General features: G+C 40.2%; 2 protein-coding genes across 5 annotated transcripts in view; one reads left to right on the plus strand and one right to left on the minus strand.

The window, feature by feature from the left end:
• TUBA1C (tubulin alpha 1c) overlaps window positions 1–26859 on the plus strand; it is a 121047-nt gene that overhangs the window by 2855 nt on the left and 91333 nt on the right. Inside the window, exons 1-4 of one of the 4 annotated variants that reach the window (XM_081058318.1) lie at window positions 11690–11869; window positions 13338–13437; window positions 14452–14509; window positions 17260–17300. The gene's annotated coding sequence lies outside the window, so the exon portion shown is untranslated. Of the gene's footprint in view, window positions 1–11689; window positions 11870–13337; window positions 13438–14451; window positions 14510–17259; window positions 17301–26859 lie in introns of those variants that run through there. The other 3 variants (XM_081058317.1, XM_081058319.1, XM_081058320.1) reach the window with 3 other exon arrangements.
• Window positions 8166–11524, minus strand: TUBA1B (tubulin alpha 1b). The gene is made up of 4 exons (XM_081058314.1): window positions 11334–11524; window positions 9725–9947; window positions 9435–9583; window positions 8166–9250 (listed from the first exon to the last, which is right to left on the minus strand). The coding sequence occupies exons 1-4, from the start codon at window positions 11334–11336 to the stop codon at window positions 8270–8272; spliced, it is 1356 nt and encodes a 451-aa protein (XP_080914440.1). The 5' UTR covers window positions 11337–11524; the 3' UTR covers window positions 8166–8269.

The raw sequence follows: 26859 nt of genomic DNA on the forward strand, positions 1-26859 counted from the left end.
CTGGTAGCTTTCTTTCCAATATCTGTGTTTAGAATTGGTGAAAATTTGTGTTTACTCAATTACCACTCAAAACATTATGCAAAAAGACACCACACAACCTTTGTTAAAACTTACCAAATCAGGATGGTGGGATGGCTCAGTTGGTTAGAGTGTGAGCTCTGAACAACAGGGTTGCCAGTTCGATTCCCACATGGGCCAATGAACTGTGCCCTTCACAACTGGATTGAAGGACAACAACTTGGAGCTGATGGGCCCTGGAGAAACACACTATTCCCCAATATTCCCCAATAAAAAAATTTTTTAAAAAAGAATCTTAAAAAAAACACCTTACCAAATCTCCTTTTAGCCAAATTCTACCTACTTCCAAGTCTCAACCCAAATGTCTTTTTTTTCCATCCTTTCCTGAAGGTATTTCCACCTCTTCTAAATTCTCAAAGCAACATCCAGCTGTATAGTTCAGTAAGCAATGAACAATTAGGTATATATGCACTGTCTCATAACATTGTCTTGAGCTGTTATTTAAATCTTTTGTATTATTTAATTTAACCTCCATTTATGTCTTTTTTCCTTTCCCCTCCTCTTAGAGAGCTAGAAACCTGTATTTAGCTTCTAATTAACTTATTTCTTTTCAACCCCAATACTTAACCCAGTGCCCTTCTCACAGTAAACACTCATGTGCATGGATTTGATCTGTCCAGGAGATTAGTTACCCATTCTTGGTAGGGAAGGGGCCACCTTGACTGTGGAATAAATTTCAACATCTTCAAGCAACACCGAGGAGGGAATGATCCAGATTGAGCAACACTATGTGCTAAATATTAACAGGTACTTTACATAGATTAGTTCATTCAATGTCACAAGGACTCCACAAAGTAGATTTTTTTTTTAATAGATGAAGAATCAGTTCAAAGAGATTAAGTAATGTTGTGCAAGGGCCTACAATAGTAAGTGGTGGAGCTGGGATTTAAACTTGGCCTTTCAGACTGAGAAGCTTCTCTTTTACTCAATATTCTGCCTCTTAGTGGATATATCACCCCACTTCTATATTCTTCTCATTACTAAACTGCTTAGATACTCAGTGTAATAGAAAGCTAACACTTAAATCTCAATATCCTCAAGAGCCCCAGCACCCTCCATCTGTAGCTAAAGTGTTCATTGTTCGGCTTCTTCCTGTGAGGCCACCTTTGAGCTTTCAAGAGAGGAAGACTTACTGCTGAATAGCACTTTCAGAGGAGCAGAGAGAAGACCCAGGGCACCCACTCCCAGAGGTGACTGGGACGGGAGAGGGGTGGAAAAGTTGCCCTTTTCTTAAAGACTTCAGAAACTTTCCATTCAGATTATGGGTTATTTTCACTTTCTCTTTGCTTACCTACATGTCCTAATTTTCCCATGGAAAACCTAAGTATGGAAAAATTCCTGCTCACTTTAAGACTAGTAGCTTCAGGGCAGTTTTATTCTCCAGACTTTCTGGGTCTTCAGGAAGAACCCATGCAACTCTACGATGAATATACTACAGGCTGTACTATATGTAGACTGAATGTTTGTGTATCCCCAAAATTTATATGTGATGATATCAGGAGGTCGGGCCTTTGAGACGTAATTAGGTTTAGATGAGGTCATAAGGTATATCAATGTTCTTAGAAGAGAAAGAGACTAGAGCTTTCTTTCTCTCAGCCACATAAGGACACAGCAAGAAGGTGATGGGCCATCTGCAAGCCAAGAAGGGGGCTCTCACCAAGTCACTGAATCTGCCAGCACCTTGATCTTGGATTTTCTCAGCCTCCAGAACTATGAGAAATAAATGTTTGTTGTTTAGGCCATCTAGTCTATGGCATTTTGTTATAGCAGCCCAAACTAAGACAGGCTGTAAACCTTTTTCTTTTTCTCTGATGAAAATTGGACTAATTCCTAGAAATGGACCAGCAACTTTGGAATTGCCCACTTGTCTAGGGTACTAAGGAAACCAGAGGTTCCCCTCAGGCCAGGTCTCCCTGGATCTGAGAACTTTGTGTTATTATTGTTGTTGTTGGCAGGGGTGGGAGAAGGGTTTAAGAAACGTTGTTTGAGAGATTCTGTTCCTTTGTCCCTACCTATCTCTGACCTCTCCAAAAATATTTGAGAGGATAGTCATAATGAAAGATTGGCTTGAGACGGCAGGAATATTTGTGAAATCCTAGATGCTGGGAATGGAGCGATATCTTAGAAGTCTTCAGTTCTATGTAGTTGCCCTTCACAACATGGATGCCATAGTGGTTCATTGTGGGTCCTAGCTAATTATTAGAAAGTGAGCTGCAATGTTCTTCCCCATCCTTTGCTGTGCCCTCTGGGGAAATGAGTCTTTCATTTGAGAAATGATTCTGTTGCCATTTATGGACAGGAGCTCTTCATTGGGTTTCTCTCTTCTAATCTGAACAACCTCAGTTCTCTGAGTTGCTCTATCCAGGACCACTTACTTACCTACTCCACTCACCCCTTGGAGGAAATTCTCTTGCATGTCCGTATCATTCTTGAGGTACACAGAACTGGATAATAGTTTGCATAGTAGGGTAACCAGTGAAAAGGATGGTGGGAACACTTATATACCTAGCTTTGCACACTGTTGTATAAAAGGAATGTCTAAGGTGACATCAGTCTGTTCTGGCAGCTGGGTCACACCTATCTCATAGCACACATTCATTTGGTCAGTGTGAGCCAGCAGAAGTTCCTACCTGTTAGTATCATGAAATGCTAGAGTTGAGACAGAGAGAGACTGAGAGATTTCTTCTTATGTATGAAGAATCTTTAGAACAGAGCAGCAACTTTACCTTACAGCTCCATGTGATGTCATTGTCCACCCCGTAGTGTCTTCCTGACACATCTTAGGTCTTTGGGAAAGGAGGAAGGAAAAGGCAGCGGAGGGGCAGTCTTTGCTAGCTTTCAGAATGAAAAGTTTGAATCTCTGCTCTTTCCCAAAATTAATTCTTGAAATATTAAGTGTTAGTCATGTACTCAGCACCAAGATAGTATATGGTAAGTATAATAGACATGAAGCTTATAAAATCTGGTGGGGGAAAATATATGAATTAAATAATCAAATAAATAAATAATTCCAAAATGTGATAAATGCCTTGAGAGAAAAGTAGAAGGTTCTATAAAAATATGTAATAGATAATCTGATCTAGTTTGACCTAGTCTTCAAGTCCTTGAAGAGGTGACACTTGGGTTTTCATCCATGAGGGAAGAGTATGAGCTAGCTGGGCAAAAGGGGTGGGATCCGTTATGATTGGAAAAGGTATTACATATAGGGAAAGAGAATAGTGCTCGAAAGCCCCAGACAGGACTGAGGTGATGAGCTTGATTCCATCACAGTTGGACATAATAACATACAGCAGGCTGTCAGATGGGAGTTGAGTTGGTCAGTTGAGGGATGGGTAGGGTAGGACATTGATTTCAGTTTATGGACCAGGTTACAGAGAGGAAGAAGCTGGCCCTTGAATCGCAATAACATCTGCATGATTATGTCCACATCGTCAGATGGTTATTGACTTTGTATCAATATTTAGTTCAGATTAATCTAACAACATGATCCTCCATTATTGCATGTTGACCCCCAAGGCTATTTATACGGAGGGTGCAAAAAAATATATACACATTTTAAGAAAGGAAATAAACTATATTAAAATTACAACACTCAATATATACTGATAACAAAAGATGAATACAAGTCATGTGTATACATTTATTTGGCACCCCCAGTATATCCTTCCCACCCTGGGAAGCACCGTAGAGGCAAGAGCTGAGATCAAGAGCTCCTTGGGTGTGGGGTTCCCTGTGGCTGCCTGATTCACGAAGGCCTAGCATGAGGCCCCGCTGCCTCCAGGAATGGACAGAACAAAAAGTGACAAACATGTGAATGCCAGGGATGCCAGGTCAGTCACTTCCTGTTTGTTGTGTATCTTAGGCTCAGTTCCAAGGTGACAGGCAGGGCAGAGTTCACAAATCTGAGCTCAGCACTTCTGGGCAGAGAACTCCTTGTCAGTGGTGCCATCTGCAGGGCATTAAGGAATTTGCCAGGAATTTGATGGGATTGGGAGGGAAAAATGGCACCTGTCTCCTCTCTCCCTCTAGCCTCTTAAACTGAGCATACCCCTAAATCACAGCCCTGGTCCCTCATAGGGCTGAAAGATCCCTATGACTGATCTTGAGGTAGGCAATATTTAAGGCACCTGGTCCTACAAGGCCCGATACTGGGCTGTGGTATCACTTCCCTTCTTCCCTGCCAATTAAATCTATCATCTGTAAAAAATGAGGCACTGGACTTCTCCCATTTTAAGGTCACCTAATGGAGGTCAAGAATGCTGGGTTGTGAAGACATTTAAGCATTCTGGTGTTACAATAAAATGGGTGGGTAGTAAATTGAAGGTGTTGAAGTAGTTAAAAGTTGATTATCATTATCATCCTCACCCATGTCTAAATAAACCCCCCTTGGGCTTTTACTTCTTTCTTTTCTCAGTAAATGGCTCATCCTTCCTTGGCAGTGGCTCTGGGGTCCCACTGAGCAGAGCTGTCACATCCTGGGGTGCCCTGCCCCTCATCTCCCAAGCTTGGACACACATGTCTAAGCTTACAAGTCCTTCCAGATTTGATTGCTCTATTGCTCTGAGAAAGACAGGATGGAAATCCAGTGCAAAAGGGAAAACAGGCCCAGATTAAGAGTCTGACTAGTGACAGAACAAGAGGTCAAGTGTCTCTCTGTTCCTTAGGTCTCTCCACCCTGAGACTCAGCTTCTCAGGATGTGCTTAGAGACCTGGGTCTGGAAAGAGGGTAAATAAATGTTTTACAAAACCCTAGGGTTAAATGTTTATATTTAATAAAGAATCTGGTCTAAGAGGGAAATAATCATTATTTATGTTTACATCCCTTGGAGCATTCTGTAGGTCAAAAGCAGGCACTGTGCTTGCTGCTGGGGCAGAGATATATTAATAGATAATAAGACCCGTGCCCCCCTAAAGGAATGCTTGGGGACATTTCCTGGGTGCCTTAGCATATAGCTTACAAACTACATCCTTGTCATGTCTCATATTTGGTATCGCATGTCACCAAAGGCTTTGACTACTAGTCAACTACTAGTCATTGTCTTGACATGTAAGATGGTTGGGAGTAGGGGAAACAGAGGGAAATACTGAATTATCAGCAGCAAGTTGAATCAATAACCAAATTAGGGCATAAAGGGGATAGGATAGTTCAGGAGTTTGTAGGTGTCTGTTGTAAGATAGCTTAAAAGGCAACAAAAAATACTAAAATTCGAGTTTGAACTGTAAAAAAATGGGAAAACTTTTCTCTCTAAACTATAGGTTTCCCCCTTTAAAAAAAATATTTCAAACATACAGAAAACAGAAGTGTCGTGCGGGGCGGCCTGCGGGGTCTCTGGTCCCACTCCCCACATAAAAACGCAGGACACTGTGAGGCCAAAAAGGAACACCCACGGAGCCATAGATAGGGGAGTCAAACCAATATATTCTCACTGGCGGCTGGGCTGGAGGAACAGGAAACAGGAGCCACACTGTTCTCAACCTGCTGTCTACTTCTCTGCAATCTGCAACCCGCACTCCTCCGTTCTAACTGCAATCTGTGCTTGCCAGCCCAGCCACCATCTTCTTGCTAACCCCCATTTTTTCTGCTAGCGTAGCCACAGCAGTTATATTAGTGGCCAATGGCTTACGGGTTACAGCTGACGGTCAACTAGCCACAGCTGATGGCCATCTGATCACCGTTGATGGCCATTTACTACCCGAGCCAGCACCTTTCTATGTGAGGCCGAGAGCATGGAAACTGCTTTTTGGGGCTTTGTCCCCACAAGAAGGTTCTAACCATGGTGTTGTTCTACTCAATATAAAAATTAAACCATAGGGTTTTGGATGGCGCTCCCACTGATTCTCGCTTCCTGTTATTATAGTTCCTCCCACAATGAATAGGACTGACATGTAACACATAGGATATTGTTAAAATGACAATGTGACTTCTGAGGTTGTCATTAAGACACTGCAGTTTCATCAAATATATGGTGATGGAAGGAGAACTGACTCTGGGTGGTGAACACACAATGGGATTTATAGACGATGTAATACAGAATTGTACACCTGAAATCTATGTAAATTTACTAACAATTGTCACCCCAATAAAATTAATTAAAAAAAAAAAAAAGTAAGAGAATAACAATTTTGGTAAAAACTAAAAAAAAAAAAAAAAAAAAAAGACACTGCAGTTTCCAACTTGCCCTCTCTTGGATCACTCACTCTGGGGTAAGCCCACTACCAGGTCATAAGGACAAACAACCCTATGGAGAGGTAAATGTAAATTGAGGAACTAAGGTCACCAGTCAACAACCAGCACTAACTTGCCAGGCATGTGAAACACCTTGTAAGTGAATCCTCCAGCCCCAGTCAAGCATCAGATGACTGCAACCTAATGAGAAACCCCAAGACAGAACTATCAGCCAAGCTACTCCTGAATTCCTGACCCCCAGAAACTGCATTGAGGTAATACACGTTTTAAGCCACGAAGTTTTTGGGCAATTTGCTGTGCAGCAACATAATAAAATCGCAAACAGCCGATGTACCTATTACCCAAGTTTGCTTGTTATCTTAACATTTGCCTTACTACAGATCTTTTCTTAAAAACAAAACTAAATATCCCCCCAACCGCCACTACCACAAAAACATTAGCTCCAGTTGAAACCCTGGCTTCCTAATCCTGTCCCTGCCTTGTGCCTCAGAACTTTAAAAAAGCATAATGACACCCTCCACAGAAGATTGTTTACCTAAAAAGCAAGCTCTTCTCAGCATTGGTTTGCTGCTTTCCAGGCTCTGGCCTAGTTACCCTTCCCTTGTTTTGTGGAAAGAACAGAGGGATATTTTAGAGGGTCTTCAGGCCTTACTCAAGTCTTCCGTCTGAATTGGACACTAACTCAAAACTCGAATTTCTATTTGGTTACTAGTTGTTTTAAAGCCCTGGCATTGGCTTTCCTCTGGGGCTATGAGTATGTTGGCTACATTTGTGTTGCTGTTAGGCCTATGGTGCCACACAACAGAGCTTTTTCTCAAATGTCTTACCAAATGCGATTTCCTTTCAGGAACCGAGAACTGTTTTATAAATACCAGGGATGCCAAAACAATGTATACAAGTGGACACTTTGGTCAACATTGCTCAAGCAGTTTGCTGTAATCAGAAATGTCCAGACGCTGATGGTAACCACTTTGAGCACCTCTTGTAATTGCATAAGTCAAACATGACTTGCATTCATCTTTTGTTATCAGTATAATTCTCTTTTCTAAATGTGTATACAATTTTTTGGCACCCTGTGTATAGTATCTACAGGCTAGGAGAAAACCTGGGAAAATTTTGATCTCTACTTTTAAACCACAAGACATCAATATGTTCAACAAACCTTAATGACTTCTGAATTGGAAATGTACTTTCCCATAGGTTAAACCCATTTCTCTCTCTACATTCCTTTAGATATAGCCAAACTACATACTTGAAAGGAGGTAAACTATGCCAAGTGCTATATACTCTCATCTTAAGCTTTGCAATGTTCACTTTATCCCCTTGTAAAAGCAGTATTCTTCCACAAATGCACATGGCTTTTAACAGTCATGTATTTGCAGAAGATTCAAATCGACTTACAGGGATACTGTGGAGATATTGGGCATCTGGTTCTAGAACACAGTAGAGTATTGCAATAAAGTTGTAACCTTTTGGTAGTGGAGTCTTGCTTTCAGTATGTAAAAAACACATCTGTGAAGTGTAATAAAACAAGCTATGCCTGTCCTTATTCTTAATTCATTAACTACCCAAAAACCTCAAGACCTAGATTAGCAGAGTGACTTTCAGTACATCATTTTCCCAAGTCCCCTATGATCTGGATTCTAACACTGACAGAGGTGACATTAACAGATGTGTCAGAATCCAGCTCTCCTGCTTTTTGAGATGAGTGTGCTCCGTTCTCCAGAGGTAGCTGAACAGAAGTGGGGTCCTTGATGAACACCCTGTTGTACAGTCTCTTACCTCCAAATGTAGAGAAGTCAATTTAGAAAAAGTACAAAATCACTTTTTTTCTCAATGCCTTTACTTTGAGACACGAGGGAAAAAATCTTGTAGATACACATTAAAAAGACACACATGATCACAGGTAAAAGCAAAGACAATCTATTGAGAAAGCTTTAACGCCTGTCAGTTTGAAGCTAAAGTTCCGAGTATGACATGTTGCAGGGATGCAAGGAATGGTAATTAGTATTCCTCTCCTTCTTCCTCACCCTCTCCTTCAACAGAATCCACACCCACCTCCTCATAATCCTTCTCAAGGGCCGCCATGTCCTCGCGGGCCTCAGAAAACTCTCCTTCCTCCATACCCTCACCCACGTACCAGTGAACAAAGGCACGCTTGGCATACATCAGGTCAAACTTGTGGTCCAGGCGGGCCCAGGCCTCAGCAATAGCTGTGGTGTTGCTCAGCATGCACACAGCTCGCTGTACTTTGGCCAGGTCTCCACCAGGTACCACAGTGGGAGGCTGGTAATTAATGCCAACTTTGAAGCCAGTGGGACACCAGTCCACAAACTGGATGCTGCGCTTGGTCTTGATGGTGGCAATGGCGGCATTGACATCTTTGGGAACCACGTCACCACGGTACAACAGGCAGCAAGCCATGTATTTACCGTGGCGAGGGTCACATTTCACCATCTGGTTGGCTGGCTCAAAGCACGCATTGGTGATCTCTGCTACAGAAAGCTGCTCGTGGTAGGCTTTCTCAGCAGAGATGACAGGGGCATATGTGGCCAGAGGGAAGTGGATGCGGGGATAGGGCACCAGGTTGGTCTGGAATTCAGTCAGGTCAACATTCAGGGCTCCATCAAATCTGAGGGAAGCAGTGATGGACGACACAATCTGGCTAATAAGGCGGTTAAGGTTAGTGTAGGTTGGGCGCTCAATATCGAGGTTTCTACGACAGATGTCATAGATGGCCTCATTGTCAACCATAAAGGCACAATCAGAGTGCTCCAGGGTGGTGTGGGTGGTGAGGATGGAGTTGTAGGGCTCAACTACAGCTGTGGAAACCTGGGGGGCTGGGTAAATGGAGAACTCCAGCTTGGATTTCTTGCCATAATCGACAGAGAGACGTTCCATCAGCAGGGAGGTGAACCCAGAACCAGTTCCTCCACCAAAGCTGTGGAAAACCAGGAAGCCCTGAAGACCTGTGCACTGGTCAGCCTGTGAAGGAAGAAAAAAGAAAATGTAATTCTTTAACATCGGGATACTTTTCAATTAACATAGTGAGCAGTGCATCTCACATTTGGGCATGCACCAAAGAATGAATGCTATAGTTTGGTCTCTTCACTAAACTTGCAATGAATCACCTCACCCCATTTTAAGTATATTTCAAACTGGTACTCACCAGCTTCCGAATTCGGTCCAAGACAAGGTCAATGATCTCCTTGCCAATGGTGTAGTGCCCACGGGCATAATTATTGGCAGCGTCTTCCTTGCCTGTGATGAGCTGCTCGGGGTGGAAGAGCTGGCGGTAGGTGCCAGTGCGAACTTCATCTGGAAAAGGGAAACAAAGCAGACACCCATCACCAACAACCCGCACAACCTGCCCAACCCCAGGGCATCAACAGAGCCCCCAGGACACACATCCTGTCCCAGACCCCTGGGATCTCACTTGGGTGACTGAGGTCAACTCACCAATGACTGTGGGTTCCAGGTCTACAAACACTGCCCTGGGCACGTGCTTGCCAGCGCCTGTCTCACTGAAGAAGGTGTTGAAGGAGTCATCTCCTCCTCCAATGGTCTTGTCACTTGGCATCTGGCCATCGGGCTGGATGCCATGTTCCAGGCAGTAGAGCTCCCAGCAGGCATTGCCGATCTGGACCCCAGCCTGGCCAACGTGGATGGAGATGCACTCACGCTGTGGAAAAAAGAAAGAAAAAAAATCAGGATTAAACAAATCTAGCAGTGACTATAGAGCAGAACAAAATACTCATGAAATCTTAACCTTACAAATATTCTTTTTTAAAATGAATTAAAATGTAACACTTTTTTCCTAAAGGAGAACCACTGTACTTTGCTTTTAATGATTTTTTTTCCCCTCATCTAAATAAATTGGGAAGGCCTCTTCCCAAACCAAGAAGAGACCTTAGTCACAGCTTCTTTCTTTGAAGGACCAAGATAGAGAGGCCATCCATCTTGCGCTTAGGCCGCAAAATCCCATTTTGGACTAGGTGGCCAGATTTCCGGGCAGGTTCCAGCACAGGAAGCACGTGGCCAGAGCAGTGCAGAGGAAATGTCTGGCCCCAGTGACGAGGGGCGGGGCTCTGCGGCACAGGATGAATGAGCAATTCAGGGTGCGCGCTCCAGCCCTGAGGCCAGCAGGCCAGCGGAGCCGCGCAGTTGAAGAGGCACGAAACAGCCACGTCAGCCAGCGAAGGCCAACCATCCTCAGCTTCCCCCAGGCGTTGGGCTCAGCCCAGCACCTCCACATCTGTCAAGACACACAGCAAGGGATTATCTTCGGTCCAGATGTGGACCATGATCGGATTTACGTTCTCTCCAAGTCCCTCATCGCCACCACCTGTTCCCACACACACATTCCTAATGCAGCAAAGAGGCCACCGAGGGGCAGATGGCCTCTACGGGCTGTTGGGAGCTAACTGTCCCAATATACTGGCATAGTGCAGCACACCGGGAAAGCGCCTTTCTCTACATTTCTCTTATTGCTTTCATTTTAAAAAACGAAAACTCAGGGTAAGAGGAGACACGCCCTCCCGCTATAGACCCGCAGCGCCGCAGCGCGCACGCGCAGATCGCAGTGGCGGCCTCCCGCCACTCCCCGGCGGGACGGCAAACCGTTGCGCGTGCGCTTTTGTGTCTGGCTCCTTCCCGCCTCCGCTTTTCGCGCGGAGGAGGAAGTGAGGGCGGGGAGAGCCCGCGCGCGCGACCGCCTAAGGCGGGGGGTAAGAAAAGGGGATGGGAACGCGCGGGAAGACTGTAGGGTCTTGGGTCGCTGCGCCCTCGACCTAAGGGCTAAATGAGAGCCCTAACCACGGTGGAGGGAGCCCGCGCCCCACAATCGCCTACCAGAGTCCAAGAAAAGGTGGCGATCCCCCTCGGGGCTCCCGCCGTTCTCCACAGACCGGGCTCCATCTACTCCCACCCTCGCCTCTCCCCTTGCTTTTTGCCTTCCAAATGGACAGCGCCGGTCCCAGTCCTCTATAGTTAAAGGACCTCCGGGACCCCTCGGCTTGCTTTTCCCCGACTTCCCAAGCGACGGCGACGCCGCGCGCGGCCCACTCACCATGTCTACGGGTTAGCAGGCGCAGGTAACAGGAGTAGACACCGGATACCGGTTACTGTCCCCGACAAGCTAAGAGTCGAGGTAAGTAACGCACTGAGGCGGGGGAGGTGCCGGAGCTACTTAAGTAGCGGTCCGGGGAGGGGCGGACAGGCACAGGCGGTGCCAAGGCCACTGGCCCCACCCCCGGCCCAGCGCGCCCATTCGGGGCCGGGCTCGGCCGCCGCAGAGGCGGGCTCCAAAGCGGGGTCCCCGCCCCGCGCCGGCCCTGAGAGGCGCGGGCCTCCGCGCCTGCGGGCCGCGAGCTCCGGTGCTGCAGTCTGCGGCGCATGGCTGCTGGGGCCTGGGAGGGGTGGGGTGGGGTGGGATGGGGCAGCGTTCGGAAACCAACCATCCTGGGAATGGGAGAGGAGGCTTAGTTTGGACGAAACCTATGACTTAAGAAGTCTATACAATTTTAAACAGGAAGCACCATGAAATGCAGAAACGTCTGGTCCGGATAGCTCAGCTGATTATTTTCATGTGGGCACAATTTGTCAGTGAGTTTTGCCTTTTCCTTTTCTCAACGCCTTTAAAGGCACTGCGTTCTGTCCTTCCTTGAGGATGCGGGGTTTAGAAAACAGGATAGTTTTATTTGGTTTACTGTAATGACTTGTTCTTTGAATTAAAGGTACCAAACGGTGGAAGCAAAAAACAGTCATTAAAAGAGTAATAACTAAGCACTGAACATCCAAACTGTTAAAGGGGCCCCATTTTTAGACCTCAACCACCGCCTTTATGGTACAACCCTAGGGGGCTTTTAAAAAGGAGATTTAAAGACACATTTCAAATTTGGTAGCTGAATTGAAGAAGTGAAGACAGAAATTTGGCTAGGAACGAAATTGACACAAAGATATTAGGAAGTAGGGGTTCCTTGTGTTTTGTAAAACTTTATTTAATAATTGTTTTCTGTTATGTTAAAATAGATCAGTTGGTTATAACTTATTGCTAGGAGGCCCAGATTGTAGTGAAGAGACTTTTTTACCTCCCCTTTTAGGACAATTTATTCCAAGGCCATAAACTACATTTCTAACCCTTGGAAATGCATAAGGAGGTTAGTTTAAGGTTAAAGTGTGGCTTTAACAGAAACCTATTACTGTTTTTAACTATTCAAAATGCCCTCCTGGTGATAGTGTGTTAGTAACAAAAAAGGTAAACATACGAATAAAATTTCATACTTTATATTCAGATTTGGTAAAGTCTTCACTCTTCATATCAGAGAAATAAATTTACACTGTTAATATATGTGTGTGGTTTGTTAGGATGTGTGTGTGTGTGTGTGTGTTTAAAATTTTTTTCTCCACTCAGATTCATATGAACCTTGAATGCAAACAAGGAGAGTCTTATTTATTTCTAATAAATATTTTTTTTTGTAGTCCTGTTAAAAGGTTTTTGACTCAGAACCCAAATTTGTACACATTTCCCAAACTGGGTTATAGGGGACAGCAATATATTTGAATAATGTCTCACTTATTCTTGACATACAATATCCTATTAGTTTCAGGTTGTCTCATGTATTAGTTTTAAAAAAATTATTTGTCTCATTCTTAAAAGGAGATGGAAATACAAGCATACATTTTATTGTGCTTTGCTTTATTGTGCTTTACAGATACTGCATTTTTTACAAATTAAAGGCAGTACTCTTCACTGGGAAGAAGAGATACTGCAGTATTTCTGAGGAATGCTTGTCATTAGCTTGCCTTAACGGGAAGAATGAATGTTAGGGAACCACCCAGTTGAACTCCATTTTGCTGACTGCTCTGGATGAAAGCCATTTGAAAGCAGGCACCTCCCTCCTCCTAGCCCTCTGCAGGACCTTAGTGCTTTCACTGCAGAGATTTGCTCCTGAGGGCCTATATGTCTCCCCAGATACCCTCCTAAAACCATTAGCTTTTGCTAGCCTTGTTATCTGTGAATTCCTCTGTTGTGAATGCGGAAGCAAGTGAGGGGTTGTGTTTTTTTTTGTAGGTCCCTGATGTTACTTCAGATTTCAGAGAGTAATAGAGCCAAAGGGACCTTTAAATATAGTCTGGTATCTTTATGACAGAAAAATGTTGAATAATGCTCGGTAAGTTAACTAGTTTTGCTACCTTTTTAGTACCGGAGAGAAAAGGCTGACATTTTTTTCTTTTTTACCCATACTAAACTTTCATGGGTCTATTTGTTTATATTACATACAGATATATCACTTTGTCTATATTTGTCTATATTAAATATTATCTATTGCTAGAATATAAGCACAGTATTACACAACGTCTTAACATTTTAACTGATTATATAGGTCTTTCTTTTGCTGGACTGTTTCAGGGCCTGTAACTATTTGCTTTGAGTCTTTGATGTATTGGGATACCCTGTGTGGCCATTTGAGCCCCTCCCATCTTTGCTACTTAGTATCTGGCCATTTGCTACTGTTCTAAGCAGTCAGTAACATTTTTGATAGTTCCATGTTGTGGTTTAGACACAAAAGTTTACAAAATATTTTGTTCATTTAGCCAATTCTACAAGGAAAGACACAAATAACAAATAGCAACAACTTACCAAACATCAACTATTTTCAAACATTTAGCCTTTTATTTTTATTACAGTATCATAAATTTATATATGCTATTTTGTTTTCTGTTATTCCACAGATAGATGGTATAGGGGAAAGAAAAATGGGCTTTGTTTTGAGACAGTATTAGATTCAGTTCTAACTGTGTCAGTTAATAATATGTCAGTTAATGATTTGTCAGTATGATTTTAGGCTCCTAATTACCTTTTGAGCTTCCTCATATATTGAATGGGAATCAATATTAGCTTGGCATCGTCTTTTTCTCATACCATTGCATTCAATCCCATTAGTATATTCTATCAGCTTTATCTTTAAACTATGCCCATCACTTTTTTTATCACATCACCTTATTTCATAGCGTTTATAGAATCTGAAATTACATTGTTTGCATATTTATTTACTTATTTAATATTCTCTCCTAATTAGAATGAAGCTCCATTCTGTTTTTGTGGAAGTCAGTCTTAATTGACCATCCAAAAACCACCTTCTTACATTCTTCTTTGCCAAGAGAGCCTTTTTTTTTTTTTAAAGGGGTAGTCATATGCTCAATCTCGGGACAAATCCAGGGGACCCTGTTTCCCTTTTCCAGGTACTTGCTTTCTCATTCTCCTTCATAATTGGACCCACTTGTGGCCGATGTTACGTAAAGGGAAGTCTGCTAGAGTGTTTCTCGGAATGGTTTTCCTCTCTGATCAAAAGAGAGTGAACCCTTGTATAAAGTCCTTTTATTTCACTCCTCTTCCTTGCTTTTGGAAATGTTCTGTGAAGATATGATGCCTGGAACCAACTTACGACCTTGAGGGTCTTAGTGTAAAGAGAATAAAAGAAATGCCAACTTAGTGCTATGACACTATGAAACTGCTGAGCGAATCTTAAAACCACCTATCTTGAGATTTATTATTACATAGTAGGTGCTTAATATGTAATTTGTTGTTGAATGTTGAACTTGGTGATTGATTGGACATGGGGTTTGAGGGAAACTGAAGAATGGGGGTTAATTTTCAGGTTTTTGGTTTAAATAACTGATCAAATGGTGGTGTTTTTTACTGAGATCAGAATACTAAAGGAAGAAATGGATGGGAACTGAAGAAAGGAAACAGGAGAAGCTAAGAGTTCAGCTTTTGACACATTTTGAGTTTAAGTGTCTGTAGTACATACAGAGGGTACCAAAAAAAACGTACACATTTTAAGAAAGGAAAAAACTGTATTAAACTTGTAATATTCAATATATACCGTGTTTCTCTGAAAATAAGACCTAGCTGAACAATCAGCTCTAATGCGTCTTTCGGAGCAAATATTAACATAAGAATGGATCTTATATTAATTTTTGCTCCGAAAGACGCATTAGAGGGGCCAGCCCAGCGGCTCAGGCAGTTGGAGCTCTGTGCTCCTAATTCCAAAGGCTGCCGGTTCGATTCCCACATGGGCCAGTGGGCTCTCAACCACAAGGTTGCCGGTTGGACTCCGGCAAGGGGTGGTGGGCTGCGCCCCTGTAACTAGCAACGGCAACTGGACCTGGAGCTGAGCTGCGCCCTCCACAACTAAGACTGAAAGGACAACAACTTGACTTGGAAAAAAATCCTGGAAGTACACACTGTTTCCCAATAAAGTCCTGTTTCCCTTCCCCAATAAAATCTTTAAAAAAAAAAAAAAAGACACATTAGAGCTGATTGTCTGGCTAGGTCATATTTTTTGGGAAACACGGTACTAATAACAAGATGAATACAAGTCATGTGTATACATTTTTTTGGCACCCCTGGTATATCCAGAGATGTCTATTAGTCAGTTATATATGCAGATATGGAGAGAGAAGAAGAGATACAGATTTCAGATTCTTTGAGATTTAATGATAATTAAACAATGGGAATAGATAAGACTACTGAGTTGGATATGAGTTGGAAGGGAATTGCAGTAATGTAGATAAGAGGTGATAGTTGCTTAGACCAGGTGGACCAGTGGCGGAGGTGGTAAAAAGTGGTGGGTTTCTGGATATATTTTGAAGGCGGTGGTAGCAGGGTTTATTAATTCCTTGGATGTAAGGTGAGAAAGACAGAGAGAAGGGGGAATGTGTAGCGCTTAGGAGAGTGGTGACCTTAACAGAGAACCTGGCCTTAGTAGGGAATTTATGAATGATTATATGTCAAGTAGAGAAAAGGAGCGTAGAAAAGGAATCTGAGAAGGAACGATCAGAGAAGGAGAACTTGGGGGTCTCATAATCCAAGGAAAGAGTTTCCAAAAAATGGTACAATGTCAAATGCCGCAGAAAGATTAAGTACGGTAAAGACTGGAAAGTGTCCATTGTATATAGAAACAAAAATATGGCTTCTGTTTTTATTTATTGAATATTTATTGAGAGCCTACCATGTCAGGTATTCCTTTTAAGTGCTGAATGGATACAATGAACAAAATATATTCTAACTCTCATATTTATATTCTAGTTTATATTCTAGTGAAGGAGAAAGAAAAGGAACATATAGCAAAGAGATATGAAATACGCATATAATGTCAGGTACTAATAGGTGCTATAAAGAAAAATAAAGTCTGGAAAAGAGATTAAAGTTACAGAGGGGTGCTGTTTTACAGTGATCTGGGAAGGACTCTCTGAGGAGATAGTTATTTGAACAAAGACCTGAATGAAGCGATAGAACAAGCATTTCAAGCAGAGAGAACATCAAATACAAAAACTTTGAGGTTGAGGTGTATATCTTTTTTTAAGAAATATTAATAAGGTCAGTGAGACCAGGACACAGTAAGTGAGGAGGAGAGTATTAAGTAGCCAATGTCTAGATCATGTGAGGATCTTTCTTATTAGCCGTGGAAAGACTGTGTTTTATTCTAAAAACCAGGGGAAGCCATTATGTAGTTTTGAGCAAAGGTGTGACATATTCTATTTTAGATTTTAAAAGGATTATTCTGGCTTCTGTGAGAATAAACCATAAGAGGCTAGCAGTGGAATAAGGAATATGAGTTGGAAGGGAATTGCAGTAATGTAGATAGGAGGTAATAGTTGCTTGGACCAGGGTGGACCAGTGGTGGAGGTGGTAAAAAGTGGTGGGTTTCTGGATATATTTTGAAGGTAGTGGTGACAAGCTTACATCATTGGATGTAAGGTGAGAAAGACAGGAGTCAATCATGACCCCAAGGTTTTTGGCCTGAGCAACACTGGGGAATACTGAAGGAAGAACAGGTCTATGAAAATGGAAGAAATCAAAAGTTCAGTTTTGGACATGTTAAGTTTGAGATGCGGTGTGTTAGACATTCAAGTAGAACATGTATTCTTTGATAAATATTTAAAATTAATACAGCAGTCTCCCTTATCTGCGGTTTCGCTTTCTGCAGGTTCAGTTATCCACTGTCAACACATCCCCATAGGAAGAAGGGTGAGTACAGTACACCACATTCACATAACTTTTATTACAGTAGTATATTGTTATAATTGTTCTATTTTATCATTAACTATTGCTGTTGATCTCTTAATGCCTAATTTATAAATTAAACTTTGTCATAGATGTGTATGTTTGTATAGACAAAAATATAGTATATATAGGGTTTGGTATTGTCTGCGATTTCGGGCATCCACTAGGGGTCTTGGAATGTATTCCCCACAGATAAGAGGCAACTACTATTTTTTTTTAAATTTTATTTTTAATTTATTAGTTTCAGGTGTACAAGACAAGGTAATACTTAGACGTTCATCATTTATATCCCTCACACTGTGAACCCCCCTCCCCCTATCCACTATCCCTCCGACCTCACACTGAGCCATCACATTATATATATAAAATTATAGTTGGCATTCTTTAATGTTTAGCTTCTGGTGTACAATGCCATGATCAGGCATCCACAGTATCCCTGAGGTGGTCTCCCAAATAGGACGCATGTCCATCGGATACCCAACAAAATCTTTACAACATTATCGAGTACGTTCCCCAAATTAATTTTCAAAAAACCCTGAGGCCATCTTGTGGTTACCAGCTGCTTCCTAATCCCTTCACCTTTCCCCTTATCGCCCCCCCCCCCCTGCTGCCCATCTAACAACTCGGTTTTTTCTTTGTGTCCCCAAAACTGTTTCTGATTAGTTCATTCACATATTCTTTTCTTTAGATTCCTCATATAAGTGAGATCATATGGTACTTGTCTTTCTCTTTCTGACTTATTTCACTTAACATAATGTTCTCTAGATCCATCCATGTTGTTGCAAATGATAAGATTTCTTTCTTCTTTATGGCTGCGTAATACTCCATTGTATAAATGTACCACAGCTTCTTAATCCAGTCATCTACCGATGGGCATTTCGGTTGTTTCCATATCTTGGCTATTGTATAAGAGGCAACTACTATTATAATAAAGAGTAAAGATATCAGGAGAGGTAAAATACTTTTGATAATACTACTTTTGAAAATACTACTAAGATCTGGACATTTATGTACAAGTTTTTATGTGGCCATATGTTTTTATTTTTATTGGCTATATGTCTAAGAGTGGAATTTCTGGGTCATATGGTAACTCTATGTTTAACATTTCGAGGAGCTATTAAACTGTTTTCCAAAGTGTGTGCACCATTTTACAATCCCACCAGCAATGTATGAGGATTCTAATTTTTCCATATCCTCGTTTATACTTGTTATTTTCTTTTTGATTATGGGCATTCTACTGGCTGTGAGGTGGTATCTCATTGTATTTTGATTTGCATTTCCCTGATGGCTAATAGTAGTAAGCACCTTTTCATGTGCTTATTCGCCATTTGTATATCTTGTTTGGAGAAATGTTTATTTAAATCCCTTACCCATTTTTGATTTTTGATTTTTATTGTTGAATGTAATATTTCTTTATATATTCTGGATACAAGTCTTTTCTCTGATATATGATTTGTAAATACTCCCATTCTGTGAGTTTTCTCTTCACTTTTTTGATGGTGTCTTTTGAAGCACAGAAGTTTTTGAGTTTAATGAAGTTCAACTTATCTATTTTTTTCTTTCATTGCTTGTGCTTTTGGTATCATATCTAAGAAACTGTTACCTAATCCAAGATTATATTTACTCCTGTGTTTTCTTCTAAGAATTTTATAGTTTTAGCTCTTACATTTAGATCTTTAATGCATTTCTTTCTTTTTTTTTAAATTGGGGAATATTGGGGAACAGTGTGTCTTTCCAGGACCCGTCAGCCCGACGTCATGTCATTGTTTTCAATCTAGTTGTGGAGGGCACAGCTCACTGGCCCATGTGGGAATCGAACCGGCGACTTTGATGTTATGAGCACTGAGTTCTAACCACTGAGCCAACCGGCCACCCACTTTAATCCATTTCTTAAAATAATTTTTTAATTTTTCAATTACAGTTGATATACGATATTATATTAGTTTCAGGTATACAACATAGTGATTAGACAGTACAACTTATGAAGTGACCACCTCAATAAATCTAGTACCCATCTGGCACTATACACTGTTATTACAATGTTATTGACTATATTCCTTTTGTTATACTTTACATTCCCCATGACTATTTTGTAATTACCTATTTGTACTTCTTAATCCCTTCCCCTTTTTCACCCGTCCTCCCAACCCCCCTCCCATCTGGCAACCATCAAAATGTTCTCTGTATCTATGAGTTTATTTGTGTTTTGTTTGTTTATTTTGTTTTTTAGAGTCCACATGTAAGTGAGATCATATGGTAGTTGTCTTTGTCTGGCGTACTCCATTCAGTACAGCACTCTGTAGGTCCATCCGTGTTGTTGCTTATGGCAAGATTTCATTCTCTTTTATGGCTGAGGTGTATTCCATTGTACGTATGTACCACCTCTTCTTTATTCATTCATCCATTGATGGATGCCCAGGCTGCCTCCGTATTTTGGCCATTGTAAATAATGCTGCAATGAACATAAGAATGAACATGTCCCTTGAGAGTAGTGTTTTATGTTTCTTCTGATAAATACCCAGAAGTTGGATTACTGGATTCTTCTTTGTCTCTTGTTATAACCTTTTGTTTTAAAATCTATTTTGTCTGGTGTAAGTTGATCCATTTTGAGGTGATTTTTGTGTATGGTCTGAAGTAGGGGTGTGTGTTAGTTTCCTAGGCCTGCCATAAGAAAGTACCACAAACTGGGGTAACATGACAGAAATTTATTCTCTCATGGTTCTGTAGGCTAGAAGTCTGAAATCAAGGATTTGGCCAGGTTGGTTCCTTCTGGAAGCTTTGAAGGAGAATCTGTCCTATGCTTCTCTCCTGGCTATGGGTGGTTGCTAACAGTCCTTGACATTCCTTGCCTTCTAGACGCATCACAATTTCTGCCTTTGGGACCACATGTGTCTGTGTCTTTACATGGCTTTCTTATAAGAATACCAGTCATTGGATTTATGACCCAGTCTAATCCAGTATATGTCATTTTAACTAATTGCATCTCCAAACAAGGTTCCAGCACAATTTTCAGAAAAGCATATTCTTTGGGGAACCTTGTTACAGTTGGCAAATCTAGGCTCTCCACTCAGCCTTGCTGGCATGGGTAGCAGTGGGGCCACAGATTTTTCTGTGGTGTTTGGATGGAGAAGAGCAGTTACTGTCTAAAAGTTTTCTGTTTAGCTAGATTGTCCCTTTCTTGGTCCTTTGGCTAGGGAGAGCAGGCTGTTGTTGATATTATTGTTTTGTCTGCACCCTTTGGCTTAGAGCTTCTTCAGCTCTAAGAAAATCTGAGCAAAAGAACCCAGGGAAAATCCGAGAAAAAGAACCCAGGGAATTCACCACCATGTTATCCCTTGGACCCAAAATCCGTAGGCAGTCTGCTTTCTCTCCATCTTTCAGGGTCTTATGTTTGTTTTATATGTAATGTCCAAAGTTTTCAGTTGTACTTAGTGGGAGGACTTAGGGAAATACCGCTATTCTACTTTTGCATTGTATTGCATTTATAAATGAAATCCAGGTAGAATTTACATCTTTGTCACCTGATACTTCCAAATCATGAATGTGATATATTTCTGAGTATATTAATCATGATAGCTTTATAATATCTCTCAACAAAATTTCAGAATTTTTCCTTTAGATGCCTTGTTCATTTTTTTTTTTACTTAGATGTTTATCATTTATATCCCTCATCCTGTGGACCCCCCTCCCCCATCCATTATCTCTCTGACATCATACCGAGCCATCACATTTCCACTGTCTTCACTCCCAATGCTGTACTCCGCCTCTTGTAAGTATATACATACATATGTATACATATATATATAAAATTATAGTTGGCATTCATTATTGTTCAGCTTCAGATATACATTGCAGTGATCTCATTTTTTTTGGTTAGATTTAATCATAGGTGCTTAATATTTTTTGATGTTATTATAAATGGTATCTGAAAATTTTTCATTTTCTATCTGTTTCTCGTGAGTATATAGCAATACAGTTGATTTTTATACATTGATTTTGTAGCTAGCAATAGTCTTGCTAGACTCCTAAATTATAATAGGTTTATATGTAAATTGGGGGGGATTTTGCATACATAATCATTCTGTAAGGCTTTTGTCTGACCCCACATACATAGTGTTCTTCACTAATTCCCTGACACTAACTTGGTGTTCAACATTCAGTTCAATTCTGACACTAACTGTGGAGTTAGCGCGGACCCCACTGGTTAAGGGTGCACCACTTCAGGTGCCAGTCACAAGTCCCAGTTTGCCACCTGTACTTCTGACCCACCTGTGCTAAATTCAGAGGTTCTCGTGACCCTTTCTCTCAGGTTCAGTAATTGGTTAGAAGGACTCATGGAACTCAGGAAAACAGATTACTGACATTTGCCAGTTTGTTATAAAAGGTGCAACTCAAGAACAGCCAGATGGAAGAGACGCATAGGGTAAGGTATGGGTGGAGGCATGACACTGCCATACCCTCTTCTGATGTAGCCATACTGATGTGTTTACCAGTCCAACACTTTGATGTGTTCACTAATCCAGAAGCTCTCCAAACCCTTTCATTTACTTTGTGTGGAGATTTTATTACATAGACATGATTGATTAAATCATTGTTCATTGGTGATTGAACTCGGTCTCCAGTCTCCCTGAAGGTGGGGTGTGGGGTGGGGCTGAAAGTTCCAACCCTTTAATCACTGCTTGATCTTTCAGTGGACCAGCCCCCATCCTGAAGCTATCTGCCCCGCCCACCTCATAATCTCGTGGCGTACAAAAGACACTATTCCTACTCAGGGTACTCAAAGATTTTGTGAGCTCTGTGCAGGAACTAGGAGACAAAGACCAAATATTTATTTTTGTTATACCACAACCCTATAATTTGCATTTACATTTATTATTTGCATTCCTTATTCCTTTTATTTGCTTTTCTTGATTTACTGGCTGTGACCATCCTTAGTGATGAAAGAGGTGGTAATAATGAGCGTCCTTCCCTTGTTCCTGTTCAAAGGGAATGGTTTCATTGTTTCAACTTTAAGTGTGTTTGCTATAGGCTTTCTTATAGATATCATTCATCAGATTAAGAAGTTTTCCTTAGTTTGATAAAAGTTTTATCATGATTTTTTTTTTCATTTACTCTACTAATGTGGCAAGTTATACTGATTTGTTTCATAAAATTAAAATAACCTTCATTGCTATGATAAATCAAACTAGGTCTCAGTGATTCATATTTTGGAATCTATTATTAGGTTCAGTTTGCTAATATTTTCATGGATATTTACATCAATGTTTATGTATGAAATTGGTCTTTTGCTTTCTTGAACTTTTTTTGGTCTCAAATTTTGGTTTAAGAGTTTGGTTGATTCATAAAGGAATGTGCCATTTTTTCTATTCTCTGGAAGAGTTGGTATAGTACTGGAATTATTTTTTCCTTGAAATTTGGTGGAACTTGCTAGTAGAGCAATCTGAACCTGGATGGTGGTGGTGGTGGTGGTGTTATGGGAAGTTTTGGGTTTTTTTCTACTTCCTATCAATTTCTTTATGGGCTATATGCATATTCACATTTTTCATTTTTTTTTTTTTAATTTTTAGAAGAGTTTATTTGAGCCAAAACTGATGACAGTTTCTGGGAAGCAAGATTTCAAATGCTTCTTTTGTTTCTTCTTGAAGTTTTTTTCTCAGTTCATCTTTACAAATCTATTAGAATTCAATTCTCCATAATATCCTAGTTTATTTTTTTAATGTGTATGACGTTTGTGGTGATGGCTCCTTTTTCATTTCTGATATTGGTTATTTGTACTAACTGTTTTCTTAACCAGTTTTATCAGAGGTTATCAATTATTATTTTCAAGGGACCAACTTTGGCTTTATTGATATGCTATGTAGGTTTATTTTCTATCTTATAAATTTAGCTCTTATCCTGATTATTTTCTTCTAATTTAAAATTTCTTTTATCGTTCTTTTTTCTAGTGTTTTAAGATGAGTACTGTGAAAAGTTGACATAAGTGAAGCTATTTTAAAATAGAGCCAGAGCAGCCATTCCACAGGAACTGCTTGTATGTCTTGCTCCTTGAACCTTTGGAGGGTTTCAACTGAGCGAAATAACCTTTGGACTGGGCCACACCAACATTGTCTTACAAACAACTGTTTGTAAAACTAACAGGAAAGCAGACATCCTGACCACAAGGACTGTTGATTATAGACTCCCTTTCTGAAAATAGAATCTGTAAACAGCTATGTATGTATAAGCTAAAGAGTAACTCAGTTTGTTAACACCAATAGAAATTCCTTTCTTCTATTCATGTAATTATTTCCCTTCTTTTCTAATAAAAATCTCTTGCCTTCACTCTATAATGGGACACAATTTGGGTTTCTACTTGAATCTGTGCCCTCAAATTGCAATTCTGTTTTCTCCAATAAACGCTTGTTGCTTCTCACGTTGGCTTTTTATTTTTAGGTTAACAGTACTTAATTCTTTATTTTTCAGCTTTTATTCTTTTCTGATATATACATTTAAGGCTATAATTCCTTGTGTGCTTGTGCAAAAAAGAAAAGTATATTCTGTAATTGTTGAGTACAATGGTCTCTATATATCCATTAGGTTGAATTTGTTCACCAGGATGTTCAAATGTTTTATATGTTTCCTGTTTTTGTATGCTTGTTATCGAGATATGTTTGTGGTAATTTGTTATGGCAGCTCAAGGAAACCAATCCAATCATTTAAATTCTTTACCTCTATAATTTCTATTTTTTCTTTTTTCCAATCTGTTTGGTCATCTTTTATTGTTTCCTAATTCTTACAAATATATTCAAGCTTGTCTTTTCTGTTTTGAAATATAGTATACAGACTTATTTTATAATTTGAATCCCCTAATCCAATATCTAAAGCCTTTGCTGACCTGTTTCTGTTCTGTATAGTTAATACCGGCTGATGCGTTATTTCCTTACGTTGCGTAACAACTTTTTCTTCTTCTTCTTCTTTTTTTTTTTTAACTTTGAAAGCTCATTTTCCTTGGGAAATTAGATTTTTTGTTGGGGAGGGCGTGGTTTCTAATCCTAAAATAAGGATTTGTTTTTTCTTCTGCCAGTTGCACAGGGGCCCTACCAGTCTAGAATGACTTTAAGTTAATGGCTTTAGGACTTTTGGAACACCCAAGTAGTGTGAATTAGAGTTGAAAATTCATGCAAGAGCTGATTGTTTTGGACATTTCTCAGGTATTCTTGTTTTTTTGTTAGTATTTCCCCTTTTCCTTGCTCATACCAAGGCAATTTTTATTGTAATTCCCTGGAAGAGGGATTGTGGTAGATTTACTTCTGGCTCACCCTTACACGGAAGGTTTAACCATTTGGAGTCCCAGCTTTTTGAGTGGGTGCTTCTCTGTACTTTTCACTTTGGGTGGACCTTGGGCTTTACCTTCAATACCAGCACCTTATTATTTTCCTTAAGGCTGTAAAGAAAATGGCATCAGTGTTCCACTTCCCTCTGGCTTAAAGATTCTTAACTATCTTATCAGCTTTTTGATGTTTTTAAGAAAATGGTTTTATCATTTTATCCCCATTTTTACTTTTTATTGGAAGGCACATAAAAATTTCTAGCCTACCATATTACTGGAAACCCAACTTTCTCTTATCTTTTAAAAATAGATGATGACAGGTGAAAACAAAGTACTGTGTTTTGAGGGTCCATTATGTATAACAGAATAGTATAAGTTTTACTTTAAAATGTCAAATTTTACAATATGTTTAAAATTACATTCTTCTTTAATCATTTAAACTTAACTTCAAAAATTTTTGATATCAACTTAAAAATGTCTGAAGAAGTATATCGTTTCCAAAAGAATTTTAAGGTGGTACACAAACAAAAATATGAGTATCACTGATTTAGAGAAATGGTCACATAATTGTATAAGACATATAGTCTCATGGCTTTAAATATGTATTATCTATATATTGGTGACTACCAAATTTATGTCTCCCACTCAGACCTTTCCTCTATTCCCTGAAGCACACATCTAGCTGCCTACTCAACATTTGTCATGTCCCAAACAAAATTCCGTTGCCTCCTCACACTCACATGCACACAACCTGCTCCTTTCCTCTTCTAGTGTTCTTTCTCCCACTAAATGTTACCTCTGTTCACCCATTTGCTCTGGCCAAAAACCTCTGAGTTACCCTTGACTCCTCTCTTTTTAAAATATTTATCATCTAATGCACCAGCAAATCCTATTAGCTCTGCCTGTAGAATATACCCTGAATTGTCTGTCATCTCCCAGACACAAAAATAGTCTACTTACTGCTCTCCATGTTTCTATTCTTGAAGGCTTAAAAAAAAAAATCCTTAAAAATATAACTTTGATCATGCCTACTCTGGAGGCTTCTTTTCATTCTTAGAATAATATCCAAATTCTTACAGTGTTGGAAAAGTTTCTATATGGTCTGGCTCTTGGCTACCTCTCCAGCTTCATTTTGTATCATTTTCTCCCTCACTCATTCCACTTCAGCTGTACTGGCCTTCTTGCTGAACCTCCAACACAATGATTATGCTACTTTGTCTCAGGCCTTTCCACTTGGGGTTCCCTTTGCCTAGTTTGCTTTCCCCCCAGATATCTACTCCCTAATTTCCTTAGTTTCTCTTTCAAAATTATCACCTCAAAGAGACCTTGACCTTTTGTTCTAAAATAGCACCCTCTATTCCTTCCTTTCCCCCCTTAACCTGCTTCCTTTTTCCTCTTAACTCACTTATTGTTATTTGCTTATTTTCTGTGTCCCCACTGGAATATAAATTGTAAAAGGGGAGGATCTTCTCTGTTTCGTTCACTGCTTTAGCCCCAGTAGATGGTGAACAAATGTGTGTTGAATATGAATTAAATGTATAAATGTGTATCCCCAAATGTCTGTCATAGGGCTATTTATATATTTGGTATTGAAAAGTTACTAAATAGATAAGTGAATGGATGTAGTATCACTTATGTACTTTATTGTTCCTCATTATATGGGAAGATTACATTTTGTATAATGTAAGGACTGGTTCCTTTTCACTTTGAGATAGCAACCCAGATTCTCAATCTTGATCTTTAGCACCTCAAATGATTCTTTAGGGTCTCCATTCTTTAACTTCTAACAATAAGAATGGCTCTATAGAAAGCCTTCCCAATGAAAAATTTGAAGGTCAGATAACAAATTATTTTTTAGATTTTTAGAGTTTAGATTTACTTTGTGGTGTTTTTGTTTTGTCTTTTGTTTTTTGTTTTTCTTCTAAATTAATTCAGATGCCCTTTGCCCAATTTTCTTGCCTAAACATTTTGGTCCCACAGAAGGCATTATAGAGTGATTTAGCACAATCTTGGTTGAAGAACTAATTCTTGTGTGTACTATCAAAGAGTACTCATTTTTGCATGGTAGAGAAAACAAGGATTTAGAAAAAAACAACCAGTAAAAATATCTATCAACCTTAGTAACTCAGAAAGAATAGCAATTATGTTGGGTAGGTAGCAAAAGAATGCTGATTTTACCTCTGGTATTTTTGAAGGGAGGACAAGCTATTAAAA

Source organism: Rhinolophus hipposideros (genome assembly GCF_964194185.1).
Source record: "Rhinolophus hipposideros genome assembly, chromosome: 9".
Taxonomy (NCBI): domain Eukaryota; kingdom Metazoa; phylum Chordata; class Mammalia; order Chiroptera; family Rhinolophidae; genus Rhinolophus; species Rhinolophus hipposideros.